This window comes from Ambystoma mexicanum, chromosome 7p (genome assembly GCF_040938575.1).
Source record: "Ambystoma mexicanum isolate Mex_15411 chromosome 7p, UKY_AmexF1_1, whole genome shotgun sequence".
Taxonomy (NCBI): domain Eukaryota; kingdom Metazoa; phylum Chordata; class Amphibia; order Caudata; family Ambystomatidae; genus Ambystoma; species Ambystoma mexicanum.
The window spans coordinates 576,814,155-576,835,680 of NC_090939.1; the positions used below are offsets into that span (position 1 = coordinate 576,814,155).

At 46.7% G+C, this 21,526-nt stretch overlaps 1 protein-coding gene across 1 annotated transcript in view; it reads left to right on the top strand.

The window, feature by feature from the left end:
• The window catches only part of VWA3B (von Willebrand factor A domain containing 3B), a 2,300,294-nt gene that overhangs the window by 1,685,503 nt on the left and 593,265 nt on the right, over positions 1-21,526 (top strand). Inside the window, exons 21-22 of the mRNA XM_069636259.1 lie at positions 12,981-13,105; positions 19,782-19,919. Coding sequence (XP_069492360.1) covers positions 12,981-13,105; positions 19,782-19,919 — 263 coding nt within the window. The remainder of the gene's footprint in view (positions 1-12,980; positions 13,106-19,781; positions 19,920-21,526) is intronic.

Sequence of the window (21,526 nt, forward strand, 5' to 3'; positions counted from 1 at the left end):
ATTCTGCATAAAACAATGTCAAGCGTGACATTTAATATAACCTATAGGGCTTATTAGGGCATTCCTAACATATGTATGCAAGTTAAAAATTAAATCTACATTATTATAATCTTGTGCCTTCTAGGATAGTACTCTGATTATTAGTTTGTATCTTCTACTATAATGAAGAAGAGTACCTATAATTAAGTAGATTAGCACGACATTTTCAGTTGGGAATGATCCAGTTATTACATCTTCAGTAATGGTTACAAGAAACAATGCTGGATATGCCCTGATTTGAGAAAGGCACTTTGCGAAACACGTGTAATCTATAGGCCCATTTAATTAAACCTTCCTATCACATTACCGTACCTGGATTCAGCCTTATTTTCTTCTGGCGCAGTAATATGGTGCAGTCACAGCAGCTTGTTTTTTAGTTTAACAAACAGAGTCAAGGAACTCAAAGTCTCCGTTCTATGACACACCAATGCGACAGCGCACATTTTTGCAATTAACCAGGTCGCAGAGGCATAAAGTGATATTGACCCAAAAGTTCCTTCACATTTGCCCAAAATATATCCCACAGGCCTGTCGTGATAATGGGCAAAATGTATGCAAGATCTTGCTTTCATCCAGCTTAGAACCTACTATCCATTCACTCTGTCTATGAAACATGTGATGAATCTGACAACCTCATTACTGATTCCCTCGAAGGAAGTCTCTCTTACGTGGCCATTCAAAGGCTGAAGCTACCTAACTCTGACCCTGGGGGTGGCTAACTGCGGGAGGACCACATGAGAGTGGACAAGCTCCGGGGAGACAGGAAACAACTAAGTCAAGACAACCCTTCAGTCATACATTTTAGTGACAACCATGTGCCATTGCACCAGTCCTGCATGGCTTATTGTAATATAGAGACTTGATTTCTCTGTTTTTCTGGACCAGAATGCATTTACATTCCCTCCTGCCCCTTTTGGCAATGAGCCGAGGACGAGGGATGAAGTAATGAAGATGACTGCAGACAGTAAGCCGTTGCTGCATTCTAGTCACTGGAAAAAGCAGAGAAAGACTGGACATTTAAAATGGACACAGGTGAACTGAACTGGAGAGAACAAGAGAGCCAGAGACTGGAGAGGCAGCTGAAGGGTGCCGACATTGTGGAGGATGCCGAAGGCGAGCAGAACGCAGAGCGCACCGCATTGGTCACTTGGCATGGTGTGCAGAGGAGCCATGTCGTGAGAAGTTCACTGCTTTTCGGTTTCGGCAATCAGAGCTGCCGAACACAGAGGAAGGCAAAGCGGGAAGCAAACAACTCACAAGATGCACTGCCAGTCAATCGACCAGGAGCGCAGATACTGGTGAAACATGAGGAGCGCTGAAGACGTTGCACACAGCCTGTCAGCCCAGGGAGAGTGAGCGGGTTACCAGGGTGCATCTGGGCGAATGCCGTTCACCGCGTACTATGCGAGAGACCCCAAGAAAAGACAGTGTATTCATTTTCGATACAAATATTGATGCAAGAAACAGCCCAAGTAAAGTCAAAGCAATTAATACTGATAGGAATATTGTTGCGAGAAAGAGCCTTGGTCAAGGTAGTGCAATTATTACAAACATAACTGAAAGAGCCTAAGCAAAGGCAGTAGAATTATTACTGATATGAACATTGTTGAGGAAAATACAAACACTGTTGAGAGAAAGGCAGTGGAACTATTGCAGACACAAACATTGTTGAGAACAAGAACCTGAATAGAGGCAATGGGTTTAATGAGAAAAGTCGCTGACACAGTATTGGAAAGATGTTGTGAGCTGGATGGAAGAGAAACTAACCAGAGAGCGGAGAAGCCTTGGCAAGTTAGTGAACCAGGCAAACAATGAGTCTGGGACCCACACCCAAACAAGAAAGTGACGATACCCTGGCAGGCGAGTTAACTAGGGGTAAGAAGATAAAGGATAAAAAGGGAACGTTCATACCCCTTTTTCAGGAACAAAGAACAATACCCTGGCAGGAGAGTATACCAGGGAAAGGAAGGAGAATTGGGAAAACTCAGGGGTCAAAACCTCTATATATGAAAGTGTATAACAGAAAACTGAAGACTCTTACCCCATTAAGGATTCAAGAGAACTATGTTGTGAACTATGCTGTGATTCAAGAGAACTGGGTTTTGATTCAAGAGAATTGTGTCCTGTTGAGGAGGCAAAAGGGAAGAGTTTTCCCCCTGGAGCAAATTGGAACTGTGATGAAATCATATCGAAACATTCAAAACCACTGGAGGAAATCTGGGGGAAGGAGGGCTCCCTTTCCTAGTGGAACTTTATAACTTTTTTTTTTGTTGCACCTTGGGACTTTGTTGAAAACTTCAAAAGAAAGCTACACATTTATAGCTCAGAGAGAAAGCCCCATTTTCACATTGTTTTTAGTTTAGAGTGTAAGGGTGTGTTTAGGATTTTGGACACAGGACTGAAGACGCTTTGTTTGTTTTACATTATGACACAGACGTTCCTTAGTTTTGTTGAGGCAGGTTAACCCCTCATAGAGTTAGGGATAGATAGGTTTTCCTCAACCCTTTTATTTATTATTTTGACAATAAAATTATTTAACCAGAACTTAACATGCCACTGTGTCTGAGTCTTACTCCTGACCCCTGACAGACAGTAACATCAGAAGAATGCACTTCTATGAGGTCACGGTGTCCCAATATTTGGGATTCATAGGTCCCAAATCACAGTGCCCAATCAAACCATACCTTATTCAGAAACTAATTAAATACTAAACTATTTGCACAGTCCTTCTATGCCTAAATCCTTGCCCATCAGGACACCCCCATCCTACTCCAAAGACTGGGCCATACAAAATTCAGTGGTTCACCTATGCCGTTGAAGCATGTCCCAACCTTGGCCAGGGTTTCCAGTAAGAGCGAGTGATTCCTCCCTGCTTCTTTTTTCTTGGTCATCCAATGTCCAGATCAGTGTCCCACAGGATCACTCACAGAAGTATCTTCTAGGTGGCACGATAACGCCTATCAGTGACTTCAAAGTGCTTCAGTTGAATGAGACGTGCTGAAACTGCCAGAAAGCTTTGAGATCCGAGTGCAGTGGAGGAAGTGAAGTAGGACCTTTTTCTTTCTTGACTCCAGTTGGTGCCACATAGGCGATGTGGAAATGTGCTTCTTAGCAGGGGTGGTATTATCTGTGTGCTGTCCCATCACATAGCTTCTCTCCACTTACTTTCTACTGTTCCAATTGTGTAGGCCATTTCACGTGCTTGTTGCCAATATTAGGATTGATGCTGGAAACCAAAGAGAACAGGAGGCTGATTCTTGAAAGTAGGTGGCTTTATTGTAAGGCTCTGGGTACATCAGGTAACAGGCAGAAAGGTAAGTATACAAGACAGAATAGAGCAGAGATATTGAGCATCCTACACCCAGAGATGTTCTATCCAACCACTGCAACTCTCACCTCCGGACTGCAACATACACACACACACACATAGATGCTTTTCCTGCACAGGGAACGCAAATGCAGTGCCTACCTGCCAGTATGCCCAGAGGACATTGTGGTCACTGAGCATTGCATGCACCTTTGCCTAGTGGCCACTGTGGCCAATTCATATCTTTTTGCCACTAGTCATGATCATGCCCTTGGCTCAGGGAACACACCCACGGTGCCCTATGGGCCCATAGCCTGCAGCCAAGAATAGGACACAGGTGTCACATGCACATGTAAGGTTTTCTGTGAAACACAACACTAATTACAAACACAATTGTATATTACTGGGTCTGTGGTTGAGATTCTGTAGGTATGGTTTTCTTAGATCTCCCAAAGAAAAGTCAATTTTTAGAGATGTATTTGGCCGCAGTTGAGTAGTCTGCTTAAGACTTTTCAAAACTATACATTCCGCCCTGAAAGTTTGTGAACAGTTTTGCTGATTGCTGTCCAGTGGTGGGTAAGTATGAGGGCAAAGATATAGGGGGTCCCAAAATCCTGTTCAAATTCAAAAATTGATGTTTGCTCTTGCATAGCACAAACACTATGAACAGGCTAACACTAGATTTAGATTTGAAGTTAGGTACGGATACAATGCCTTCTGGACATGGTCCTAGGCAATGGTGTTTGGGCATCATCCATGCTTTAAGGTGTTATGCCTGTTGTGTGTGACCACAGTCCATGGACAGTAGGCACTGCAAGTAGGTTCTGTCTGCCATAAATACCCTATGTGCAATTTTAGTGGAGCCACTGTACCAGAGGCATTGACAGAGTCCATGCCCCAGGCCTACTGACCTTTTGGTATGGCCACAGTACATGCCTAGCTGACAATGCATGCAGGGACACTCTGCATAGGGCATGGCTGCAGACCATTTCCAGAAGCAATTCAGGTATGAGCATAATGCCTGATGAGCTTGGCCCGAGGCAATGTCCAATAAGCATTGCACAGAAAGCTGCTGGCCCTGGGGAACGATTGAATACCATACCTCGGCCATGATGCCCGCTGGGAATTGTCTCCATCACAAGAAGGCATTTATGTAGGTTGTCTTTGGCATAGGTATAAATGAAGGCTATACCTTTCGCATTGCACCCACTGGGTATGACCGCTGCCCATGACTGGAGAAAATATGGAGAAAAAACTATCTACACAGAAACAAATTCGCCTACCATCAACAGTTATGCCTTTGCAGGTTTGACATACACAAAGCAAAGAAAGCACACTACTCCAAATACATTGATACAGTACAGCACAGTGAAAGGGAAATGTATACAATCATCAAAGAATTAAAAAGGCCAGCCTGCAATGCAACTCCTACCCCTACACAAGAGCTCAGTGACCAGATTGCTGCCAAAATATCCTCCACATTCATAACCACCTTCACAATAAAGGATGCTTCCTCCCACACGCTACCAATGAGATTCCACCAACACCTCCCACTACAACCTGTCTATTGTCTTTCTGCCTTCTATCTGTAGAGGACCTACACGCTGCCATTGATTCATGATATATGATAAGATCCTGAGAACCCATGTTCCCCCAATCTTTACATATCAATCAGGAAATCTCCAGACTTGACGCCCATCTTCCTATCCCTCTTCAATGACTCCAGAAGACTCACAGCTCAGTTGAAATCTGCATACATCAGACCTTTGTTTAAAAAGCCCAGATTTGACCCATATGACCCAGCTACCTATTGCTCCATCTCAAACATGCCTTTCATCACAGACCTTCTGGAGGAATTCATATATCGTCTACCTCTACGTAGGGATTTCATTGTAACAAACCATTATCTAAATGAGGCACAGGACGGATTTAGACCTTCTAGGCATATAGAATCGGTTCTGTGCGCCATCTGGGATACACTTAAAAACAATGCAGATGACACAGAGTGTGGTCATCCTGCTACACATCTATGTCACTTTTGACACCATCAGTCATGGGATCCTTCTAAAAAGACTTGAAGATATTGTTATTAAAGAAATAGCTCTACAATGGATCTCCTCCGTTCTCACTGGTAGAACAGAATGTGCTACCTTGGACCCCTACAATTCCCGTCCATAAGATCCACACTCTCACCTCTACTTTTCAACATCTACATCATACCCCTACTAGACATCATCAATAAATCTGATCTCTCCTTATACAACTAAACAAATGACGCTCAAATATCTAGAAATCTGTGAACAATCTGTCACCTTGCGCTTATTAAAAACTGCCTCGCACAGATGGACGCATGGATGATAGCAAACTGACCAAACTCCACCCTAACAAAACCAAACTGATGCTCTGTAATTCTACAGGTTAAAATTCCACCACAATCCCTTGGCCTGACGACAGGGGCCCTTGCCCAAACCCATCAACCACAGTAAGGAATCTTGGAATAACAACGGACAACACCTTCACTCTTGATCCACAGATCAAAGCCACCATCAGAAGCTGTTTCCCCCAGCTGCGCATGCTACACCACATCTTACCTTAATAAACATTTCCCCACAGGGCCATGGCCATCATTTTTCTATTACTATCCAAACTAGACTATGTAAACAGCCTCTATCCCACACTCCCAGATTACCTAATGAGGAAACGCCAAAAAGTGCAGCAGCAAGACTACTTTTTAGAATGAAGCACTTTGAGCATATCACATTACATATTCTCCGCTGGACACCCACCAAATAGAGCTTATTTCAAAACTGTGTCAATCTCCCATCGCTCGTAAGGTGAAGGAGGCACTTCCTCCTTCAGAAGTAAGTTTTAACACTACACTCCTTCCAGAACACCTAGGTCCAGCCATGCTGCACTAGTGCTAGGCCCCGGCTACAGCAAGAAACTGCAAGAAGAATCTTCTTTTTTAGTTCTGATCACCAAACTGTGGAACACCCTACCCAAACCTCTCAGCCTTGAAAGTCAAAAAATTGAAAAAAACTGTGCACCAGAAACTTGGGCTCATTTACAACAAGCATTTTTCAAATCGCTTGACACTACCATCTGTGGGAACAAAATTTGATTCATGGAACCTCTTCTGTGTGACACTGGTCCGCACCTTAATCTCAGTGAAATCTACAGCTAAGAGCCAGGAAGCAACAACACCTTCACTCCCCCCAGCCTCATCACTCTCTGCATCCCTCAACTAACTCCTCACTACTAGCATCTTGCATCTTTACACCTCCCACACTCCTTCAGATGACCTCCAGGACTAGTGTACCCATATTCTAACAACAACCATTCTATCAGTGTTTGCACTCCACAATCGGAGTGCTGCCCACATGGCTAACCTGCCCGGTCGGTACCAGCCACAAACACAGAGATTTACATATATGCACACAGGTAATAGGTACTTCTGACACCAAAGGTTTCCGCATTAGCCTTGCTGCTATCCGACTATCACACCCTGCCCTCCTTTCTTACAGAGCCATGTGCAACAAGGACGTTGTTGGCAGACGGGCGATATATAAGACCACTTCATGTTATATTACATGACCAGCAACCATTGCATGTAGGGCCTCTTTGCCTGAAGTATAGTCTTTGCATTGAGATAAGTGGGCATGGTCATTGCAGATAGGGAGCCTCATCACAAGTCCAGAAGAATTGTTGGTGAAATTTCCATCGAATGGAATTATCATTACCGCCAGGTCATGCAGCGGTATTAGTGCCGAATCACAACCTGTAGTGCATGCGTGCCCCACTCCAGTTGTAACGCTAATACCGCCCGTTAGAAACTGCACTGAAACAAGGCACACCTCCAAAATATTGGCACTAGTAGCACTACCGCTGGCAGCCCCGGCGTTATTGGCTCCAGCGGAAATAGCATCATCACCAGAATGGGAAGCATGACGGCGGTCATCTTTAAAAACTCAATCCAACCGGAATCACCCCCTTCCTATAGCCATCCGGACCTGAAAGACCGCAAACATGTCTCAGGAGAGGACCCGAGGCAAGGTGCCCGAGAACCGGCTGCGAAAGCTGAAGTTCAGTGAGGGAGAACTGCTGGTCCTCATTGATGAGGTTGTGGGCCACTGCGATAAACTCTATGGCAGAGGGCAGAGAAATACAACTGGCCAGCGCAAGACTGCTATCTGGTATGCCATCAGCCAGAAGGTGACTGCGTCCTTGACTGATTCCGAGGATTGCAAAAAAAGGTGGAACGACCTCAGGGTCAGGGGGCAGGGCCTCCTGTCCCCACACCATCAGGAGACCCTGGCAACGGGAGGTGGAACTGTTGAGCTAATAATCCTGGCGGCCTGGGAGGAAAAATGCACCATCCTCGATATGGAGGGCATTGAGGGAGTCGGAGGGGCAGAGACGGGTGCCAGAAGCCAGGAGGCAGGAGGTGAATTAACCCCCCCACCCCACAGCAAATGACCATGCATAAATGTCAGCCCAGCTCAAGACGCCGTAGTGGACAGGGACACATGCCAGTAGACCCATCAGCTGGGCTGGCCAATCAGGGTGAATTGACAGGGTGCCACATCAGCCAACCTCCACAGCAGACAGGGGGCAGGGTACCAAAAGCACCCATGAGCATAACTGCAGTAGGAAGGAGTGGCAAGCGACCAATTAAAGTGCAATGCACACCACACCCAGTGTCAGCAGGATTGTGGTGCATGAGTAACCACAACACCATGCAGCAGTCACACCAACATGTGGTGGACCCAGTCGGCCGGCCCCCTGTTGGCATGGCAGACGAGCCCCATGGAAGTACAAGTCCCCCTACACTGACATGGGTGCAGCAAGCCAAACACTGAACACCACAGCACAGCACTGCAGGCTGCATAGCAGTGCCCAATAGTGCCATGGCAGTGCCAAGACAAAGCCACCACACCCACAAGGTGTGCGTCACCCGGGGAGGGGATGTGGGTGCATGAAGGACCAGAAGCACGCATGCAATACATCAGCTGCCCTAGCATGGATATCCTGCCCTCCTTACACACAGGCCAAAAGCCTGTGTGTAAGGAGGACAGGTCACAGACACATGGCTGCTCACAGACACATGGCTGCAACAATTCCCACAATGATGGGCCCACCTGCAGTGTCCCCTGACCAACCATGCCCATCTGCCCAAATGTGTGTGGTGCCATTCTGTACAATAGCAAATGTATCTTGCATGCCAACACACGTGAAAGAGCCATACCTGACAACATTTCATATGTTCCTTACAGGTACTCACGCATCACCGGAAGCATCTGAGGATGATGAGGGGACAGGCCCATCAGGAAATGGCACCTCCAGGCCCTCAAGGTCTGCCACTACTACCCCTCATGGGTGCAGACAAGCCACGCCAAGGCGCAACGACTGCCATTCAAAACCTGCTCCCGGCAAGGCCAAGCCTGCAGGTGGCAGTGCAGGCCCTTTGCCAACACCACCTTCCACCAGGAACACCTCAGCGCCCACTGCGCGCACTCCCACAGCTGCAGTGGCAGACACTGAGGCCACACCTGCTGGCAGGGCCATTGTGGAGCCCCAGGGCGATGCAAGTCCAATGCCACAGTCTGATGGATGTCCACACACCCCATAGAGTCTTCCCCGCTGGCAGCGTGCCCAGACACCTGAGCCAGATGTGGACACGCCATAATATGGCTCACCAGCCTACAGCCCTGACCACATACATAGCCCCTCTCCCATTCAGCACACACCACTGAGCCAATTCATCCACCATCCTAGATCACTAGGGTCAGGCATGGGGGAAACGAGGCAATGAAAGTGACATTTACACACATTGGGCCTCATTACACGGTAGGCGGTAAGGGATTATCGGCACCGGTAAGGGCACAGGTGCCGGTAATCCCTTACCGCCCTACTACGAGGTCCCTTCCCTAACGCCTGGTTTTACCAGGCGTTAGGGAAGGGACCCGTTGAGGGACTTCAGAGCTAATAACGGGTCCGCTAATAGCGGGCCTATTATTAGCTCCATCCCTATTCCCATTGAGCCCTATGGGGGCTCAAATGGGAATGGCGATGGTTCCCGGAATGGGGATTTACCGGGTCCTCCAAGGTCGGAATGACCCGGTAAGTCCCTATTCTGGGAACGCGGACCCGGAATGCGGTAAGGGGGTAGCCATGCCGCTAATAGCGCCATGGCTACCGCCTACCGTGTAATGAGGCCCATTGTGTCCAGAGTGGGTGTGCTGGGTCTCGTGTGTGGGGGTGTTGGTGGTGAGAAGGGGAGGGGGAATAGTTTGTGGGGGTGTTGGTGGCGGTAAGGGGAGGGGATAGTGTGTGGGGGTGATGGTGGTGGGAGGGGTTAAGGGGGACAGTGTGTGGGGTGTAGGTGGTGGGAAGGGGAGGTGGGATAGTGTGTGGGGGTGGGAGAGGGAGGTTGAGGGGGATAGTGTGTGGGGGTGTTAGTGGTGGGAGGAGGGAGGGGAGATAGTGCATATTACTTCAGTAAAACAGTTGAACTTCATCAATGCGTGGACATTACTGATTGTGTCATTGTCATGTTTATTGATTGACTTGAGTGTCTCACAGTGGTGCATGGCATATGCCATGTGAATGTATGCAAATACATTGTCTCTGACAATGCAAGCAATTTCCTCTGCCACAGGCACTGCATCCTCATCATCTGGGGGTGGCATGTCCATGTCGGGTGGTAGCGGTACATTTCTCTTTAGGCAGATATTGTGCAGCATGGTGATGTATAGGTTGGTGTCAGAGGTCACCTGCACATTCACGGAGTGGTAGTGCTTCCTGTTACTGTATACTGCTTCATGGGCCTGGGTGGGGGGCACCAACGCAACATGGGTACAGTCCAGAGCTGCAATAACATTTGGCATTTTGGCAACAGCCTCGAACTGTGCATTCATGGCATTGACCTGTGCTGGGGTGGTGGGCAGTGCCACAGGAGGGCATCAGAATGTGGGCTGTGCCATGCCATCATGGCCACAGATTCCTGGAAATTTCCCGTTCCTATGAATTGTAGGACAGACACTAGCTTTAGCAGTGGGGGCACGGCTGTCCGAATGTTTATCCTGCTCCTTATGTTGTCCTGTATTGTGGTGAGCAGCTCCGTTATGGTCTCCCTGTTGAGGCGATACAGGTTGACCAACTGGCTGTCAGTGAGGGCCCAGGGTGAGGGCCTGACCCTGGGGATCGGTGCATGCCTTGCTTGGCCTCTCCTCCTCCTCCCCACTCCCCTGTACTCCCTGTGCCCTGGGCTGGCTGTCCTGCCTCTCAACTTCCAGGCGCAGCCTAAGCAGCAGCATGTCCCAGCTCGCAAAGGCTAGTGGCAGCATGGTATTTGGAACTGTGTTTGGGGAAGGTGTATGCCTTATGCAGCCTTCTTGAGTGGATTGGGATCACCTTTGGTTTCATTTCTGCCACCTGTGCTCTTTTACCTCCACCTGGAGGCTGGGGCTAATTGAGTTGCGTCTTCTGCACCATTAGCTCTGGTTTACGTCACTTATACTTCTGTGCATGGACTTGTAATACTGCAGTGGTTGCGCTTCATGTTATCGGCGCAGATTCCGCCGGCTGTAATGGCGCCGGCTGTAATAGCACCGGCTGTAAGAGCGGCGGCGGAATTTGCGCTGGCTCGCAATCCAGTGGAGCAGTATTGGCAGTGCTAATACCGTTACGTCTACTTTTAGGGCTTACCGCCCCACTCATGATGGCACAGGGTCCCTGCAAGAGGTATGATTGAAGGCCATTCCCTTGATACTGTGCCTGTTGGTCATGATGCCAATTCATGCCCATTCGTTTTTGCATCTAGACCTACTCTATCAGCCTCACCGTGAGCTGTAGGTAAAATAACGGTGCCTGTGAAATGGACGAAGGTGTAGCCTCATCAACCGGACCCATCAGGCATGGCCCCAAGCCACGCCAAGCGGGCACTGAAGGCTAGATCTCTGTGGCCAGAGCATGGCACCTGGCCGCAATTCTTACTGGTCATGCGACAGAACATTCTTAGCAAGTGGTACCTGCTTGATTCAACGTGGCCGTTTCACCGAAATCTTTTTCACTGTCGCTTTGCTGCATTTTTTTGCATTATTTTTTGGGGGAGTTTTGTGTTAGGGAATATTTTTTTAATATATATTCCGGGTAAAGGAAGGGGCGGGGGGACCCAGAAGGATTGTGTGGTGGGTCAGGCGGGGCTTCCCCCTATAAAAATGCTGCCAAAAAATGCAGGTATATGGCCGGAGTGATTTGGCATAGCTATGATCTGTAGTATATCCCTCTGTTACTGGGCTCACTTCATGATGTACATGGCCACTGGCACTGAAGTCATAAAAACAGATTCAGGGTATTGGTCATCCACAGCAGTCACTGCAGGTGGGATGCCCGCAGTGTTTCATTATATCATAGAACAAACCCACTGAACCATTGTAAAAAAGATCTTTAAAATTCAGTATCAGTTGAAGGATCATTACATTATGGTTACAGTGCAAAACGTAAAAAAGCACTGAAGTGTGATAATTACCAACGAAGCCTTTACTCAGTAGCCTCCAGCAATGCACTGCTTATGGGAATAGCAGAGGCAGCTTTTGGTGCGGGGGGGGGGGCGGAGTTGGGGGGTGCATAATAGGGTGCCAATAGGAGTCTAGGGGACGCACTGGGCACCAGAGCTAAAAGAGATAAATCTTCCACCTTACCACCAAAAAACGGTAAAATCGGTGGAATTACCACTGGCTGTAATTTTGCCGAAATCCACATGGAGTCCTGTGGAATCCAAAAAATGGGCACATATACTGCCTACGACCACTTGCTATACCGCAATAAATCCGTAGGACCAAGTGGCAATAACAGTAATTCCGTTTAGTGGTATCACCGAAATACGACCAAATTTGTAATGAGGCCCAATGTCCCTTCACGTGATTTTTTTCAAAACAAGTGTAGGTTTTTAAAAGTAGTCTATTATATCATCGTTCCAAAGAACCATAATGTATTGATATATTGCGAACATGCCGTCATCCTTCTGCGGTGCAGAAGGCATACTCTTTTGCCATCCCCTGGGCACTTGCACCCTGCCTTCTGCCATCAATGGGCAAGCAACGCATGCAAAGGACCAGTTGGCCTTGGGTTCTTTGCATGCATTGCTTGCCGGTTGGTGCCCGCAGGGTACGTGTCATTTTGCCTCCCACACCCCTGTTGCTATGGCATGAAATCTTCGGATTTCGAGTGGGGCTGTTTATTTGCTTGGAAAGCTTTGTGAACTTTTGTTCAAGGAAGCCAAACTCAAAGGCCTAACAAAACTATATTTTACTACATGAGTCCAATTTAAACATATCTCCAATTACATGACTGATAGGTGAAATGCCACCATTTCTGACAACGTGGATGCAGAAATGAATGCTTGCTATTTCTTTTAGAACTCTGCGCCTGCCTTTCAAAGTGCGCAATTGAGTGTCACACAGGTGCAAAAGCAAACGTCGGGTGTGAATGCACATACGCATAAGATAGCTATATAAAACACGCTGTTTGTCACACTGCCCTAGTTCGTGGTTGTTAGGCAGTTGAAAATGTAGAGCTGGCTGGAGAAATGGTAACTGCATTGAACTAAATGTGTTTCTCTGCTTATTTTCAGGGACAGTGAAAAAATGTCTCACTTCTAAGCATGTGCTTGTGGACTTCAGTCAAGGAGACGCCCAGATCACACCGACTCCTTTCATCATACCTGTTGGCGGTGCAGTGCCTTGCCCAACTTTAAAGGTACATTTCCTAAGTACTGTATGCTATCGTCTATTTACAGCTAGACCAAGTGTACATACAAGCCCTGCAATGAAAACAAGAGGCAAGTATGAACAAATCAGGGCAATGGCACTATTCACCATGTAAAGCAGGTTCAGTGTAACGTGTGTGTTCATTCATTCAATCATTACGGCTAATGTCTAGATATTTAAAGCACATGATGACATGTACCTTTGGCAGTTGTCATGAAGCAAAGCAGAACCAACACCAGACAGACACCAAAATCGATGAAAGAAAAGTTTATTAAGGCTAGTTACAACATTGGACCAAAAATAAATAAATGTCTCAACCACTTGCCTGATCCCTGGGGCTTTCCTTAAGTAACTCATATGGGAAATCAACGTAGTGTCTTCTCTTGGGCATTAACTCTGTAACAAAACTCGGACGGCTTCCCCCTATGTTTAAGAAAAGATACAAGTGGGCCTACTAAGGATGTTCTCACTCAACACCAGGATGTCTTTACTTGGGTGTTGAAACAAGTACTTTTCTGAGTTTCCCAGTCTACCATCGGGACATCCCTTCCTGAGGTATAGTTTCAATTCTCCATCACTCATGGTCTTGGGGATTTAAAGGTCCCCCTGATTTCTTTCGTGGTCCTTTGTTCTGGAGATGTAAGCCCTCTTCTCCTTGTTGTAGGCTCCTGGGGTGACCCCTCTCCTTGATCTCAGGGCCCCATATTTGCTTGCATGCTAGGCCTGTATTATGCCAGAAGTATGGGCTGGGGTACATGGAGATAAGGCACAAAGCTTCTAACAGGAAGCTGCCCACCTGGGCCTGCTTCTTTAAGGGTTGGGTTTAGGTAACTTTGTCACCTCACTGACATAGGATCCTGCTTCGAGTTCAGAACACCATGTCCTTGTCTACCTTCTTGACAAGTCACAACATTCACGTGCCTAAGGGAACCTTGCCTCACTTCCTTCGTCTTCTCTTCTTCCTTTCTCTCTTTGACCTTCTAGACGCTTCGCCACTGCACTCTCCCCCCCACCTCCACTTTCACCACTCAGACTCTGGGTGTGTTTGCCGTCTTTCAGGGTCTCCCCCAATCTCCTCTCTGGTAGTTTTCTCTTTGTCAAATCCCCTTCCTACCCAACCTTAGTACACTCCTCCACCTCTTGGCTGGTGTGTCTCCAACTTCCTTCCCAATGTAGCTTCTCTCCTGGAACACACTCTCCTCTCGCTCTCTTGATGTCTCCTCCAATCTTCTGAACACACTCCTCCACCCCTCTTAATATTACCTCCAACCACCTCCTGAAAGCACTCCTCCTCCTCCCCCCTTGGTGTCACTTCCAACTTGCTCTATACTCCTCCCCCTTCCTTTCCAGCATTATCTTTCTTTTGCGCCACTTCGCTCCTTCTGATTTTCCTCCTCACCACCTCCTTACTCTTTTCCACCTCTTTCCGAATTTCTTTCTCTCTCGGCACTTCTCTCCACCCTCCTCCCTCCTGTTCCACTTTAACCTCGCAAACTCTCTCGAAATCTACTCCTCTGCCTCCAAGCTCCAACCCCACTCTTGAAATGCCTGAGTTTTATATGGTGACCGGTCCTACCGCCCCCTCCTCCCCCCCCCCCCCATTGACCTGGCTTAACTGAGTTCAGCTGTTTAATTGTACTGTTCTTGGGAGCAGCTTTGTTAGTCTGGGATAGTCTGGGATTGCTTGGCTGCTGCTCCGAGGTTGGTGACTCAGAGTCCAGCATTACTTTGCTCATCCACATTTGGCAGTCAGCAGAGTGAAGGGCTGCTCACCCGTGCCCGGCTTCCAGTGCAGGGTGACTGGAATGCAGGGAGCCCTTGCTCCATTTTGGGCCATATTTTACCCTGATTCTGGTAACTCAATCCCAATTGCATCTTTATTGGCAGGCCAGGTGTTTTGACTGTCTGTAAGCACCCCTCAGGGTAGATGGAAGTCCCAGGGCTACTATTCTTTAAACTACAGTATTTAATTTGTTATGTTTGTATGCAACATAGCCCTCTTTTCACAGAAAATTAATAATACTTTATAAAAATGTTAAAATCGAAAATAGGGCATTAGTGTAAATAAGTACTCTTTTATATTTATATTGTACTGAATTAAATTAAATGATGTGGTATTATTTATTTGGTTCTTACCCTATAGATGTTATAGACCATGCTGTTGTTATTTTTATGATTTCCATGATGTCTTTCTTATGTATGGAATAAATACAATAAAAATGTAAGTGAACAAAAAGTAACGGGTAGTGATTCTACAGTACTAGGCTTTTTCTTAACACAACATTTTTAATTCTTGTACAGAACTTGTAGCTTTTTCGGATTAATAAATGCAGGAGTACGAGTAACAGAAGAATATACTGAGCAAGCCTAAAAGCCATGACAGACTGATTATTTCACACATGCTATGGGACAACTTGAACTGCTGAACAAAAAGCATGGGCGATAAAGTTACCTGTATTTAGTGATTGTTTAACACAGGGATTTAGCTTACCTTGAGGTCCAGATTGAAAAGCGAATGGATAGATTTGAATTATATATACGTCCCCTACAGTGCTAATTACCAAACATTAACACTTAACAGAAGCTGCAACTGATCACGGTCTCTTCAACACTTCTTTCATCACTGATTGCAGTGGTCACTGCAAGCCTATATTATAAAAGCCCTGCTTAAAAAATTGTTTCCAGCTTGAGGGATGCTGTGGCACTGGTTTTGTGTCATAGAGTGACTGGTCTGCCTACAGCAGTGGTGAGGACCAGCTGAGTACTTCCTGCTTTGAAATGTTTTTCTTAATGATATAAATATAAATAAAGAAATAATAGCACGAAGAGGGATGATAAAGGAAGTTATGCATTCAAGTGGCTCTGTCTCCTTTGTTGGGAATTCCTCCCACGTGGCTCCCAGAGTGGTACTCTACATATCCCCGTGCTCTGTAGTCCATTAAAGCACAATACAACTGGCGACCAAGGGAAACGGCCTTGTGTCCACAGAGACGGTGGAAGGGCAGTCTGCCCAGTAAATGGTTGTCGATCCCGGCCAGAGGAAAGAAGAGAGGGCGCTCTGCCCATGGAAAGGAGGGCAGTCCGCCCAGTTGAGGAAGCTGATCCAGGCCACAGGAAAAGATGGAGGGCAATCTGCCCGTAGCACGGAGGGCAGTCCGCTAAGGTAAGACTCCCGCCCCTGCCTCCAGCACAGGGGATCGATCGCGGTTCGGAAGGAATACAAAGGGCAATCCGCCTGGTGAATGACAGAAGACGCCAGTCCGCCACATGTAATGAAGAAGGGCAACCCGCACTATTGAATGGAAATGACAGCAGTCCTCTGCATTATATTGCATTGCACTGTATTTGGTTATTTATATAGGGCTCTTTCCCCATTTGTATGGCCTCAATGTGCTTTGTGGTTGGAGCACCCTTGGTGACCGTAGTCAATGTGTTGGAGGTTCTAAGAGTTTTAGATTAGGAGATGCTTGTGAAGTTTGGCCATTCTAGGACTTAGGTGGCTGGCTAGGCTTGACTAAGCAGCCCAAAAAGGTCAGGCACATGGGTGGGCGCTGTTGGTGGTTTTGCGATGGGGTGCTTATTGTTGAAGAGAGTCAATGTGTGGCCAGCTATACCGAATTTCTTTTAGTTGGTAGTCACTGTATGCTGGTGGCAGAGGTGTTGAGGTACGTCAGGTGTTTCCGTGTGGACGGCTATATGCTCTGTTAGATCGGAGGAGCATAGCCATAGCTGCATCTTTGTCGGCAGCGATATGAGGAGAGAAGGCAGCAGTCCGCCGCAACTGGGGACAGAGGGCAATCCGCCCCCTGAACAGACGACAGGTAGCCCATATATATGAGAGACACTAACCCACGGTCTACAGGTAAGACAGTTTAATCTGTTACATTCGCAGTAACGGGGGCCTTTTTCGGTCAGAAGACATTATATTTTTATTAAACTACCCGAACTGCCCGTGGAGTAGATGACTGGGTTTTGGTCTCAATCGAGCACCTCCAGGCTCGATTAACTGATGTATCTTTACCGCACAACGAGCGATACGAACACATAGACGCACAGTGCCAGTTATAAGGATAATCAGCGGGCTTTAGTTAAGCACCTCTAAGCAAAGAGCGTCATAAACATGTTGATGTATCTTTACCGTACAATGAGCGATATGAACACAAAGATGCACAGCGCCTTTTACCAGGATAATCAGCGGGCTACAGTTAAGCACCTTTAAGCAAAGAGCGTTACACGCACGCCACGTATATTTCAAAGTCTGTAATCACCATTTAGTGTGATTTTGTGCTGCACAATAGTCAGGCGCTAATGCAGTTAGTTAAATCAGGATATTGCAACATGCACGAGCTGTTGAAGTTACAACAGACCTCAGCTGTTACACGTGTTGTAAAAGTAAAGCCTCTCTTGTGGCCTTTACTCCACAGAGGCACCCTATATCATCTCATGAAGAAGATTGGAGAAATTGCACATACAATACCCAGACCCAGCATCCACAGAGCCTCAGACGTGGGATCCCCACCAGACAGGTATTACAGCAGAATATGAATAATTCTGTAACCCAAAGATTGATAACAAGTATATACAATAGTTGGTGCAGTATAAGACATACCAAGTTATCTGTTCTTTAGGTTATCAACGCAGGAAGTCACCAAGGGCATAGTGGCATCCGCTAAGACCAAGAGAACAGAAAGTGGAACCACAGGTAACATCCCCTAACCCGCATGGCTGTTCCTAAAATCCAATATTGATCCAGACTTTCCCGCACTTACAATTCCCCTCTGTCCATTTTTTGTAACCCAACAGGGATCGGGACACAAGCAACACACTCGTGGGTAACCCGAAGCACCTCTCAAAATTCTCCAAGATGTGGAGACATGTGAAGAAATTATGTTGCCAATGAGAATGCAAGATTCTCCGTCCTGAAGAAGGCGGCTAGTTATAAGGACCGCTGAAACTGGTTGACTATCTTTAAGAGTTGCTAGGCTGATGACCACAACTCCAAGACCCTTCATTATTTTGAGGAATGGGCTTGAATAACTATACTTCATCATTTTAATCCCTATCAAAACAATACAAAGTTACACTATTGATTGATAGAAAAATGTGAGGCGGCATTAATAAATAGAGACACCGACCCCCAGGACATGTGCAGCTATTACCTAGACTTAGGAAAGTAGTGAGAGGAGTTGAGGGCAAGGATTCACATACCCTTTGTAGGCGACACACCACCGCCAACTAGGCACGGGTGTGCTACACTATGGGGGTATGAGTTATTCACACATAGGGCAAGAAAGCTAGCATTAGGGACTTAAACCTAGGTATAAATATATTTTAACAAAACTACTATTGTCTATAGTGCCTATACACAATGTGTTTCAAAGCGCTTCAAGGCAAGGGAGGGAACAAGGGAAAAACAACAACATTCTTACAGACCATGAACAGTAAGGATGTGAAATTAACTATCGTACTCGGCCTGACGACTTTTCAGATAGTGCAAGAGCTAAGACATAGATAAGGAAGGGAGGGGAGAGTGGGAAGGAAATGGAAAAAGACAGGCGACTACCATACTAAATCTGACAACATTTCTGGTAGAGCTGGAGAAAAACAAAAGGTGTGGGAGAGGGGCGCAGAAAGGGAGGGGATGAACAAAACAAGCGACTATCGTACTAGGCCTGACAACATTTCAGATAGTTCTGGAGGGAGGGGGGGAACAGCAAGGGGATGGAGGAGCGACAGACAAGGTTGCTATCATACTAGGTCCAGGGACAATTCTGATAAGAGTAAATGCATAGAAGAAAGTAAGGCGAGGAGATAAGAAAAGGAAGAGGGGATGGGAGGGGAGAACAGAGAGTAAGCAGTCAAAAAGAGTGGAGGTGCAAGAGGGGAGAGCGAATACAATTGCAGAAGTCAGTAGTATCACATAATTCTGCAAGCCAGGATACAAGATGAAGATGGGAACAGCATTATTCAGGGCCACCATGAGTACAAGATGCAAGGAAGTCCAGCATGAGAGTTGAGAAAGGGTGATGCACCGCGAATCAATGAAGTCCATAAAAGTAAAATCCAGCATGGGCCACAAGACGGTGATGGTGAAACCAGAATGTATCGGGACAGACTCCTGTGTGCGGGAAGGGGGGGCATTGCTCCTAGTGACTCACAGAGTGGTACACTACATGTACCCATGCTTTGTAGTGCATTAAAGGACAAAACAATGACCTAATTTAATAATATTCAATGTATCAATTTACGAAAAATTAACTGCTGAGTTGGTGCTATAGGGATTCGAACCCGTGTCCAGCAGACTGAACACAACTGTCTAGGGTCCGCTTTCTTGCTGGTTTATGGTTATAGTGATACAAGAAATTCATTTAATTTGATATTGATCAAGGGCAGACCAGACAATGCTGAAATGTCTTGTTTTATATCTTTTGTCAGTGTTCCGACCTCAGCCCACTTACAGGAAGTGATGTGAGTCCCATGCTGAGGGAACACATTTCCCCAATGCCATGTATTCCCTTCACCTCAAAAACTGTTTTCTGTTTGCAGATAATAAGATGGCTATAGTTTTTTCTTTCGGCACACTCCCTTTCCATTTTAAGATCCTCAATGCCTGCCTTTGAACAATTACTTTTCTTTGACCCAGATCTGTACTTTATAATCTACAGGTTGGAGATTGTGTATTCTGTAAAACTGGGACAGAAGGAGGAAATTGTTGCTACATCCCTGCCATTGTCATAGCAACACCACGTCGAAGAGAAGCTGCCGACAAATTCTACTCTGTGCTGAAATACAACAACAGGCAGGTGGGTCCTCGAGTGGAACCGTTAATTCACAGGGTAGGCAGCGCTGCCATGCCCACAAATAATCCTGGAGATGCGTAGTGTCCAGGGTGCCGGAATTGACAGTCGCCATTCCCGTGCTAATATGCCCGCTGTTTTGTTAATGCACGTCCAGTAACAGAAGCTGGTCTCCACCACACAAAAGGATGTTTTCTCTTAAAATCAGCCTTTTCTTTTAATAAGCAGCATTTCCTCAATTGAATCCATCCTCATCCGGCCTCTAGTGTCTTCTTAGTGCTTCTGCAAATTGTAATAACCTTGCTTTGTGCTCAAGTGTTTTTTTTTTGTAATATGCAGGTCTCTGGTTATCTACCCGTCACTCCACATACGTTACACAAAGGAAGTGCAAAGGTCACTGATGGTTCACACAATATGACTCTGTTGTGTGTGTGTACAATTGAATGAACAAAACACTCTCTGACCAGTGAACTCGCGTATGTACTCACTGACTGACAGACTCACTGTGATGCTGTAAATGCTTTGGAGGGACAGGGCGTACTTCTCCCTGTCCTACCACTTCTCTGGATGTGTTTTCTACACAAGACTCCAGTTTGGACCCCTGGCAGTGCAGCTCTTCATTTTTACCTTTACGTGAACAGTACCCATGGCATAGCATACCCTTAGGGAACCCATAGGTAGGGGTACACCCCTGTAACCCTAGAGTATGTTTTCGGGCACAAGTGTGTTGCCTACAGAGCAGGGTATGGGCTGGTGACAGCTACATGCTGACTTGACAGTTGCTCTGGGTATCCTCAATCTTTGGGCATATCCAGGCCCGGCTGTAGGAATCAATGGCTTCCTACACAAATGGCTGTTGGGTGGAAGGGCCATATCTGCCTCCTGCCAGACTGGCTGGAGCCTTCCCAGGGACTGCGTGTTGTGGGTACACCCTTGGGGTGGGATCTGCGTGAATGGAAAGGAGTGTCAATTCGCATTCCATGTTGTGGATGTCTTATTTTGGTTTTGTGACACAATGCATACGCCAGCCCTGATTGAAACTGGAATGAATGAAGTATGTGCTCTGAAAAGCTGGGGAGTTGCCGCCAATTTACATCCTGTGTTTCAGGGGGTCTGGTTTTGGGTGAATGGCCTGAATGCCTGTGAGCCTGATTGGGTGCTGCCTGCAAGAATGCATTTGTTTGTGATTGGCTGACTGACCCTAGCTCAGTTGAGTGAATGGGGATATTTTTGTATAACAAGATACCCCTCACTCACCTCCTTGCCAGAATCTAAAAGTGAAAGTCGAAACCGAAGTCTCAAGCAGCTTGTATCCTGGAAGCCAGCTGGAGGAAGAAGTTCTGCTGCTGCAACTCTTCAAGAAATGTAATGGCTGCCTTGCTGATTTAAGGACTGAACCAGAGAGGACCCGGAGAGGCAACCTCTTCCCCAAAGCTACTGCTGGAGTTTACCCAAAGTGTCCTGAAAGCCAGTCCTGTGTGCCTGCCATCTGCACAAGGGACCTTTGTGGGTCCAGAAGAGGAGTGTCTGCACATCTTGAAGCCAAGAAGTCCATCTGTGTCGCCCAGGGTCCGGAGAAGTGTTTGCACCACCTGGAAGCCAAGTTGCTGTTT